The sequence below is a fragment of the Camponotus floridanus genome, unplaced genomic scaffold (genome assembly GCF_003227725.1).
Source record: "Camponotus floridanus strain SB8 unplaced genomic scaffold, Cflo_v7.5 scaffold240, whole genome shotgun sequence".
Lineage (NCBI taxonomy): Eukaryota > Metazoa > Arthropoda > Insecta > Hymenoptera > Formicidae > Camponotus > Camponotus floridanus.
In genome coordinates, this window is record NW_020229371.1 from 143,368 (window position 1) to 154,737 (window position 11,370).

The 11,370-nt window shown below is 32.9% G+C and overlaps 2 protein-coding genes across 2 annotated transcripts; one reads left to right on the plus strand and one right to left on the minus strand.

The window, feature by feature from the left end:
- Positions 1 to 1,281: 1,281 nt before the first annotated feature.
- On the minus strand, positions 1,282 to 2,061 carry LOC112638075. Its single transcript, XM_025409106.1, has 3 exons — positions 1,972 to 2,061; positions 1,549 to 1,888; positions 1,282 to 1,484 (listed from the first exon to the last, which is right to left on the minus strand). Exons 1-3 carry the CDS (start codon positions 2,059 to 2,061, stop codon positions 1,282 to 1,284), a joined length of 633 nt encoding a protein of 210 aa, XP_025264891.1.
- Positions 2,062 to 2,978: 917 nt separating this feature from the next.
- Positions 2,979 to 7,893, plus strand: LOC112638076 (fatty acid synthase-like). Its single transcript, XM_025409107.1, has 6 exons — positions 2,979 to 2,983; positions 4,469 to 4,590; positions 6,526 to 6,776; positions 6,940 to 7,120; positions 7,432 to 7,674; positions 7,724 to 7,893. The coding sequence occupies exons 1-6, from the start codon at positions 2,979 to 2,981 to the stop codon at positions 7,891 to 7,893; spliced, it is 972 nt and encodes a 323-aa protein (XP_025264892.1).
- The last annotated feature ends 3,477 nt before the right edge of the window (positions 7,894 to 11,370 follow it).

Genomic DNA, 11,370 nt, shown 5'->3' on the forward strand with positions numbered 1-11,370 from the left:
AAAATGAAATTTTTAATCTTCAAATCTCTAAAATATAAAACTTTTAAACTTATAAAAGTTATAAATTTTTACTTATAAGAAATATAATACATAATTAGCATCTGCTCAAAATCATTCAATTTTTTTATATGTAATAACTTTTCATATAACATATTATATAATTTTTTACAAATTAATAAAGTTTATAATAATCAAGTATATAATAAACATTGAGAAAGTATATAAAGTAATAGATAAAGTAATAGATATCTAAAGTATATAAAGTAATAGATATCTCATGCTATATAGTACATTACAATAAATGAAGATGAAAATCTAAATATTTCAATTTTCTATATCTTCTTAATAAATAAAATTGTGAAAAAAGTATTATAATACTTTTAGATTTGGTATGATGCAACAAAAATATTGATTACGTTGTATAATTGTGTAATATAATAATAATAATAATAAAAAATTTATTAGTATGATTAAGCAAGCACAATAGACACAAAAATAAAAAAACTATAAATACAGTGTCATATAAAATTATAATATATGACATAGATCTACAAAACATAATATTGTGTTAAAAATTTATTTTAATGAAAAAGTTGTAGAACATCAAACTAAAAATAAGTTTAATATTAATACATAAAAATAACGTCAAAAACTCAGCTGGTTTGTTTTTAATTTGAACCATTGAGAAGAATGTGAAGTAAATCAAAATGTATAGAGCTCTATTACTTCAATTTGAATAATTGAAATATATTTATATCAGAACATGTGAATGATTTTAATTATACTCCTCATTATTTAATATAGTATTTATATACTTATTTTATATAATATAATTTATGGGTAAAACTAGACAATTGCGGCCTATACGCCGATGACCTTGACCTTGACATATGTTGTCAAGGACACCTTCCCGAGTAATTTTATGTATGTATATAATAGGCGGACTCGAATAGTTTAGCCCCTACCCGATCTCAAAGTTTCAAAAGATTTTGCTGCATATTTTCGAAAATATCGATTGCACATATATTTTCATGCAAAGCGAGGTATATTTTATATCACGGACACTGGTTGGATTAAGTTATATCTTGCGGAAGTAGAGCCCCCTGCAGGGAGGCAGAACACACTGTATCCACGCATGTATTTTCGCGAAGTTCACAATTTTGGTTGAATTTCAAAAATACATACGTAGGTACAGTGTGTTCCGATCCCCTGCAGGGGGCCTTATCTTTCTGATTATTCGAAAAAAGTTTGCTTTATTTATGAAATATAGATACAAATTAATTATGGATTAGTTGTATTCGATCCTGGGGGAAAAAATTTCCCGACAGCCTCAAAGAAACTGACTATTCGGTCGTCAAACTTGTATTGTCGTTTAAAAAAAAATTCTGCCATGTATCCGATGAGGTGTTTCTCTCGTGTGCCGTATCGCGGAATATTGGCTCGAACTTCTCGCCATGTTCGTTCAATATTCTGGGTATGAGCTCCTACGGTAATATTATACTTATATTCTTATCGTAACGATAAAACAATACAAATTTTATTACTTACCAGTTTCTGGATCTACAAAATTCATTGAGTGATTTACAGTTAAATGGATGAAGCCTTCGTTATTTAAACAATCATAAGCCCGCCACATATCTGATATTATTGTAGTTTTTGGCAAAATCCACTGTTTTATAACACTTAATAATGTTTCTGCGGTGCGATTTTTGACCGGTACAATGAAAGCTTTGCCTGTACCACGCTCAAAGCCACCAAAAATCCATTTACCTGTAACTAGACGCCCACGATTGTATTTGCGTTTACCAATTTTGGCTTCATCTATCTCGACAACAATTCCTTTTCCGCCAATCGGATTTTGTTGAGCCTCAAGCCACATAACGCACACCTGAGATGTAGTTCAAAATAGTAGGAAATATTTTTTTAAAGTGTAAATGTAATTACTAGATAAATTGATACAATATAACTTACCTCACGGCAAAAACTTGACCAGTCAACTATAGTTTTATCGCTCAGCTGTAATTCTTGTTTGAAGAATTCAAAACGTGGAGGACGTATCATGAGAAAATACGCAACAAAACGAGTAACTATCGCAATATCGAGATTACAATTGGCTAGCCACGTATTAGTTTTAGCACTTTGTTTAAATTCACATTGTGAGGTTTTTTTTCTTTTATGATTGCGTTGGATAGTAATCGATTTTCGACACCGAAAAAATAATGTTGACATATTGAAAGTAAGTTTATTATTACACTGCGGACATATCATTTCTGTATTCATTACATTACATTTTTGCAAAAATTCTATTAATTCATTTTGGCGATCACACATCGATAAAAATTCATATAATTTCATTTTTCCGTAAATTTTAATCACATGAAGTTACAGAAGTGCCCAACAGTGAACTGTGTTCGATCGAATAACGTGACCTAGGTATGATTTCTGTATCATAACAACACGAAAATAATACGGCGCGATGTTCATGTATGTTGCTAGATGCGTAGTTCATAACATAACAACCGAAATAATAAGTTTACAAAAAAAATGTACATAACTTGTTTTGTAAAATTTTTCAAGATTTTTAACTTTTGTGAATAACTTTTTTCTCTACAATCAATATTTAAGAACATATATGTTGAAAATCTATTTTCTTCATGGTTTTTTCTAATTTTGAGATATTTCCAATTTCGACCGCCATTTTTAAGTTTCATATTCGTTTTCAGGAAGCAAAAATACGTATGAAATAGCTATTTTTTCGATCAAAACACATTTTCTGAAACATAATGTACATATATTTTCATGCAAAGAGAGATATATTTTATAGCACAGACGCAGGATAGGTTAGATTATACCTTCCGGAAGTGGAGTCCTCCGCGGAGGCGGAACACAGTGTGTCTACGCATGTATTTTCCAAGATGAAGCAAAGTTCACAATTTTGCTTGAATTTGAAAAATACATGCGTGAATATTAACTTCGAGATGGGGTAGGGGCTAAACTATTCGAGTCCGCCTATTATATACATACATAAAATTACTCGGGAAGGTGTCCTCGACAACATATGTCAAGGTCAAGGTCATCGGCGTATAGGCCACAATTGTCTAGTTTTACCAATTTATGTAATATATTTTAATAATATATTTTATATAACATATTTTAATAATATATTTTATAATATATTTTATATAATATAATTTATATATTATACAGGGTGTCTGCTAAACATGCGGCAAAAATTCAGGGGGTGATTTATTGGGTTATTTTAAGACTTTTTTGTTATCTGATGATTTTCGAAAAAATGCTTTGTTTCGAAAATGAAAGCAATAAAAATTTTTTGACCAATTTTTTATTCCATAGATAACAGGCGATACAGATTTTTTAACAAAATTATTGACATTACGGTTGGGAAATCGTTCAATGTACAATCGCCTAGCCCGTAACGAATTTCCATCGGTAAGACCATACATGCATGTCAGTCATCTCAGCGTTCGTATAGCGATTCATGAACACTAACAAAAATTTAACTATCAATGGCAAATAAACAAATTTTGTTATTGTTTTCAACATCTGCACTAGCTTGTTTATTTAGACTACGTTAATACTTGAAAAAAACCTGTATCGCCTGTTATCTATGGAATAAAAAATTGATCAAAAAACTTTTATTGCTTTTATTTTCGAAACAAAGCATTTTTTCGAAAATCATCAGATAACAAAAAAGTCTTAAAATAACCCAATAAATCACCCCCTGAATTTTTGGCGCATGTTTAGCAAACACCCTGCATATACAGGGTGACCCATTTTAACTTAGGCAGCCAAATAACTCGAAAAATAAGCACACTACGAAAAAATGGTTAAAATCAAAATTTCGTCATTTCGAGGGGGACGTACAATGACGTTAAAATCAGCCCCTCCACCCCTCCCCCTGGGCGGTGAGAGGGGGCAAGTTTGAAATCTTAAATGGAACCCCCTATTTTTCATTGCATATTCTTGTAGCTTATCTCGAGAGCTTTCCAAAACACTATAATTAAGTACCTTTTTATTAAGTACTTTTTGAGTTATAAGGCTTAAAATAATTTCTTAATTTTACATAAACCATAAAATATCTAGTAAACCATTCATTTTTCGATTATCTTACCTTCATACTTTTATGTACAAAATAATGAGAGGAATCAATTGGTGTAAAAAAAACATACAGTTGTTTTTAAGAAAAAATATGGAATTGTTAATGTGGTATTTTTAACAAATTTTTATTTCAATTTTTTTACAATTTTGGGGCGCCAAGCTATTCTTGGCGAAGACTTAGTTAATCGCAATTTCCCTAGTCTTTCTCCTCTACTATTGTAGGATTCAGTCTGAGTTCCCCTAGAACGTTTATTGGATGAACGAGGAGTTCTCGGAGGAGAGGAACAAGGCGTTGCAGGGATCGGAGAAAATGTCCTTGCTGTTAAATCTATCGGGATGAGTCTCCAAGGAAGGAATTGGATAATCCTTCGAGGATTGGTTGGCATCTGGAAGGTCTCGAGGATCCCGATGATCTGGAAGGTCTCGGGGATCTGGAAGATCTCGAAGATCCCGAAGATTTGGAAGGTCTCGGTGATCTCGAGGATTCCGAGGATCTGGAAGGTCTCGGTGATCTCGAAGGTTCCGAGGATCCGGAAGGTCTCGGTGATCTGGGAGATCTCGAGGTTTCCGAGGATCTGGAAGGTCTCGGTGATCTCGAGGATTCCGAGGATCTGGAAGGTCTTGGTGATCTGGGAGATCTCGAGGATTCCGAGGATCTGGAAGGTCTCGGTGATCTCGAGGATTCCGAGGATCTGGAAGGTCTTGGTGATCTCGAGGATTCCGAGGGTCTGGAAGGTCTCGGTGATCTGGGAGATCTCGAGGATTCCGAGGATCTGGAAGGTCTCGGTGATCTCGAGGATTCCGAGGATCTGGAAGGTCTCGGTGATCTCGAGGATTCCGAGGGTCTGGAAGATCTCGGTAATCTCAAGGATTCCGAGGATCTGGAAGGTCTCGGTGATCTCGAGGATTCCGAGGGTCTGGAAGGTCTCGGTGATCTGGGAGATCTCGAGGATTCCGAGGATCTGGAAGGTCTCGGGGATCTGGAAGATCTCGAGGATCCCGAAGATCTGGATGGTCTCGGTGATAAGGTATACCACAAGGGTTTTCAAAAAGGACAAAAGGACTACTCACTGAGTAGCTAAAAGCTATTTCAGCGAGGTTACAAGTTGGTTGGAAAGTCGTCGACCGCATCTTCCTTTATATACTTCGCAATGTTTTTCAATAGCGAGAAAATTATCTTATCTGTCGCGCCCTTCAGCGGCATAAATTAAAATTGAGATTAATTATTTATTGAGATTGCGCCAACTTCATTACGCTGGTCAGCGCTTCCCGAGATCGCGCTCGATGTGACGAGCGTCAGGGACGCCACAGTTAATTGCAAATTACATATTTTTTCTTAGAAACAATTATGTGTTTTCTTTACACCAATTGATTCCTCTCATTATTTTGTACATAAAAGTATGAAGGTAAGATAATCGAAAAATGAATGGTTTACTAGATATTTTATGGTTTATGTAAAATTAAGAAATTATTTCAAGCCTTATAACTCAAAAAGTACTTAATAAAAAGGTACTTAATTATAGTGTTTTGGAAAGCTCTCGAGATAAGCTACAAGAATATGCAATGAAAAATAGGGAGTTCCATTTAAGATTTCAAACTTGCCCCCCCTCACCGCCCAGGGGGAGGGGTGGAGGGGCTGATTTTAACATCATTGTACGTCCCCCTCGAAATGACGAAATTTTGATTCTAACCATTTTTTCGTAGTGTGCTTATTTTTCGAGTTATTTGGCTGCCTAAGTTAAAATGGGTCACCCTGTATAATTATATAAAAAGAAAAAGTTGACTACACATAGGACCTTTTTATTTCTTCAAATCACATTTTTTCTAAAAGAAGGAATGAAAAAATGATTCTGTTAATTATTCACCAATTATTCTTTTTTATTTTTTTTCTGTATATACGCAGCAGAGTACAAGAATAAGAAAACATATATATGTATATAGGTATACATATGGATGTAGGTATATTTTATACATAATTTTATACATAATTATGTATATAATTATATGTATAAACTTTTTTCCTGGGTAAGAATATCATTATTCTTTATTTAAAAGATGTTGCATTACATGTTTTAGGAGATATAAATATTATCTTTTATATTTAAAAAGATAATATTTATATCTCCTAAAACATGTATTAATGATATTCACGAATTTACAGTATCTATACGGTTTACTTATAAATATAACATTAAAATTGATAATTAATATTCTACATGCAATTTATACTTATATAAATCAATTTTATTATAACATGTTCGAAAGTTTCTTGCGTTTGATGTTAAAATGAAAAATAATCAAAAAATGTTTATCGTTAAAAATATCTTGCCCATCCTTAAGAATGCTGTTCTTATTTATGATTTAAATATATGTTATTTTCATATAAATCGTTTTAAATTTTGACAGATGCTTATGAAATGCCTGCTCGAATGGGAAAAATGGACAATATAGAAAAATTTGATGCGAAATTTTTTAATATGTCGATCGAAGAAGCTCATACGCTTGATCCTGGAATTAGAATATTGCTCGAAAACACTTATGCAGCAATTATTGACGCAGGTGTCAATCCTGCAGAATTGCAAGGAACAAGGACGGGAGTTGTCACAGTAATGTCAAATTCTGAAACATCTCTCAATATAATATACGAAAAGCCTCATGTATGTCAATAATTTTATTATTCCAGACTCATGTATGTGAATAATTTAACTACTTAAAATCAATAGAAAAAACACTCTTAAAACTATATAAATGTATTAATATGTATATACAAGGATATTGTAACAAAAATTTTTTTTTATATAAAAACTGTATTATAATTAGATTGCTGGATTACCCATGCTTGGTTGCAATAAAAGTATGTTGGCAAATAGAATTTCTTACTTTCTCAACGTTACTGGACCATCGTATAACATCGATACTGCATGTAGCACGAGCAGTTTGGCTATGGTAAAAGCTTACAATTTGATTCGATCTGAATATTGCGATGCAGTCGCTAGTGTCAGTTTGTGCATTTATCCTCAAGTAACTCAACAGTTTTATCTTCTGGATATATCAAAAATAATATTACTATGATTAAAGATGTTGTATTCGAGAGAGTGTTAAATGGTTAAAGTTATTTATTGATGCATTAATTAATACAATATATTTGATCTAATAGTTTCTCTTTTCAAAATATATCAATATAATTGATTCGCTTATTTAACATATTTATCAAACTTTTCAAATATCTGATAAATTAATTAAGACACCGAGAACAGAAAAGTAAATTACAATTTTCATATTCAATCGAATAAATTATTAATATTATTTTAGGAGTTTTATCCGCCGATGGCTACTGTAAACCTTGCGATGAAGAAGGTACCGGTTACATGCGTAGTGAGGCGGCTACAGTAGTGTTCTTGCAAAAAGCAAAGGATGCAAGAAGAATCTATGCGACTTTTGTTTATGGTAAAGCCAACTGCGATGATTTTAAAGAAGAGGGAATTACTTTTCCATCATTAGATAAACAAAAATTATTATTGGAAGAATTTTACAAAGATTGTAACGTTTCGCCTCGTGAGCTGTCTTATCTAGAAGCTCATGGCGCTTGCAACTGGCACTATAGCCGGCGATTCAGTGGAGCTTCAAGCAATCGACGAAGCTTTATGCATCAAAAGAGATTTTCCTCTATTAATGGGTTCAGTAAAATCGAATATTGGACATTCTGAACCCGTTAGCGGTCATTGTCAAATTGCAAAGGTAAGTTTACAACAAAGATTTACAAAATGGAGTTGAAACATCTATGTAATTTAATGCTATGTAAACTTATGTATCTTTTTTATCTGTAATTTTTGATTATTCATTATAATTATTATTTATTAATTATTTATTATAATTATAAAACTAAGATATTATTATATATGTATATTATAATAAATATATTTCCTTTGTAAAGGTTTTAATAGCGATGGAAACTAATATAATTCCTCCTACTATACATTTTAAACATCCACGAAAGAATATGACTGCTATCATTGAAGGAAGAGTAAAAATAGTTTCTGAACCGACAGAATGGAAGGGTGGCTACATCGGTATCAATTCTTTCGGATTTGGTGGTGCTAATTCCCATATATTATTGAAATCAAATCCGAAAATTAAAGTTAATGAAACAAATAATAATTTACCTAAGCTTGTAGTTATATCTGGACATACCGAAGAAGCAGTTAAAATCATGTTAAATGACGTAAGTATATATTACTACAAAATAATTTAATACAAAAAATAAAAAATATATTAGTACGAAATAAAAGGTAAAAATGATTTAAAAAATTGTTTATATAAAGAATTTAAAAAAAATCATCGTTAATATAATAAGTAAATTATATTTAATTAAAGTAATCACGTATTAAAATACTAATTTTAATAATGAGATCTAAATATAAAAGTTATATAGATAGTTTCAAATTGGTTTTAGTCAATAAAAACACGGAAAAAGAGTAGAATATTATATGAACAAGTCTAATTGTAAGATATATTAAAATCGATTCTTCTCGAAATGCATCTTTTAATATATCTAGTTGGATAAAGTGACTACATAATATTCAACATGACAATAAATTATAGAATATAAATTATAGATAATTATAAATATAATAAATAATATAAATTATAAATTATAGAATATTTAAAGGCACTCAGATTTTTCAAAATTAAATATATAAAACATTTACTTAACTAAAAATAAATTTCTAATTATAATTAACTTTAAAGAAGAATAATCTATTAAAATGTTATAAGATAATTATACTTTTACAATTATATTATATTATAATTAATATACATAGTACAGTATTTACAGCGACGAAGGACAGACGTATTTATTCTCTGCTCTAGTCTCGTACGTTTCTCGATTTAATTTTATTTCTATCGATCATGAATGGTAGAAAAACGTGCAAGGGCTGTGGTACAATCGTTGTAAAATCAATTGGCTGCAAAACCTGCGGTATTGCATCTCATCCTGCATGCTTCTCCCGCACTGGACACCCTCATTTTAATGGTCAATTTAGAGATTGCTCGGGATTGCTTCGACATCCTGCGCGTCGCAACAGATAGATATGAACTCTACTCTTCTCGATGCAATGAAAGATTTATTGCATGCTGAGTTCAAAGACTTCCGCAGGGAGATGAGAGAATTGTATCGGGCTGAAATTGATAAATTGAATAACGATCCAGGGATCCAGGGATTGTGCAATAGAGTGGAGCAACTCGAAAACCTCTTGAATAAGTCGCAGCCTCAGGCATCATCATTTTTTGGAGGAGGACATCATTGAAGAGCTGGAGGATAGAGAGAGAAGGGCAGCAAACCTAATCTTTTACAATATGGATGAAGCTGAGGACGGGGGCTGTAACGACGTTGATCTTGCTAGTGAGATTATTCGGAAGATTAATTCAGGGAAAACTCCTCAGATAAATAAAATTTTAAGATTAGGCCAAAAGCGCCTAGGTCACTCTAGACCGTTGCGTGTTTCTCTTCCTTAAAAACAAGAAGCTTTGTTTATACTTCGGAATAAGTACCGTTATGCTGGCCCTATAAAAATCTCACAAAACCAAACGTTAAAACAGAGGAAACATCTACATGAATTACAATCTCAACTGAAATCACTCATCGATACGGGTGAAACGAACACACTGTCTTTCGGTTGAGGAAGTAAAATCGTCTAATGCAGATATTTTATTAATTGGCGATTATAATCTGCCTAATGCGTTTTGATCTAACAATGATAATCGTTCTAATCATTATCATATGACAGAACAGGCAAATACAATATTACATTTTTTTAATGAATTCAATCTTCGCCAATATAATAATATTGTCAACATAAATCGTAATATACTCGATCTTGTCTTTTCTTATTTGCGGGATGTCTCGGTTCATCCGATATCGGAGTCAATATGTACCTGTGATCATTACCATCCTGCCATCACAATCTCTTTGCCGATGTCAACGGGACCATTGTCCTTTTCATCGCTCTCTGAATGGAGGTTTAACTTCAAGCGTGCTAATTATGAAGAGATAAATAATTACTTAGGAAATATTATGTGGGATGATGAACTAAGTCATCTGGATGTTAATAGCGCGATAGATTTTATAGTCACCTCGATTACGCAATTACTGCTTTTGTTCCAAGATACTTGCCGCGAAGATCGACTTATCCCGCCTGGTTTTCTAAAGATCTAATAATTCTTACTAAAGAAAAGAAATTCGCTCATTATAAATTTAAAAATACGCAACGCTACTCGGACTATCTTGCATTCTCTCAGTTAAGAGCCAGATGCAATTCTCTCTCGTCGAAGTGCTGGAAGGTTTATATTCGGAGGTCAGAACATGCAATTTCTAGCAATGTGAAAGTATTTTGGAACTTTATTAGTTCCATGTCCTTGTTTAAGTCGTCAACACCTTTTATTTGTCATAATGGCCGTGTTATTGAAGACGGTACCGCGATTGCCAATTGTTTTGCGAACTTTTTTGAATCCGTGTAATCACTTGGTAATGGGAGCAGTATTGGGAAGTCGAGGTACAATCATGACTTAAATATATTAAACATCGATGTCACTATAAGTGACATTTTTAATAGCATTAATTCTCTGCATGACGGTTTTGCCCCGGGTGCGGATGGCATTCCTCCAGTTTTTCTTACATCATGTAACTTTGTAATGTCGAGAGTGCTCTGGTTGATTTTTGAGAAGTCTTTGTCGTGCGGTATTTTTCCAAGCTTGTGGAAATTGTCCATTGTCACTCCAGTATTTAAAGATGGTGATAGGTCTTTAGTCTCCAACTACAGATCGATAAGCAAACAAAACCCGATGCCAAAGATTTTCGAGAACATTGTTGCCGGAAAACTCTCGGCGCTGTCAAAAAATGCATTAATCGATGAGCAACACGGCTTTGTGGCTGGTCACTCTACTGTAACCAATCTACTTATTTACCATGATTTTATAATTTCTGCCGTTGAGGAGAGCTCACAAATTGATGCGGTATACACTAACTTTCGGAAAGCTTTTGACAACGTTGATCACGCCGTATTATTACGCAAATTGCAGGCATTTGGGATCGGCGGATTATGGTTGAAATGGTTATCGGATTTTGTGACGGATAGACTGCAGGTTGCTAAGTTTAATAATTGCTTTTCTCGGACCATTCTTGCTTCTTCGGGGGTGCCTCAAGGCTCGCACTTAGGACCGCTCTTATTTAATATATTTATTAATGATATT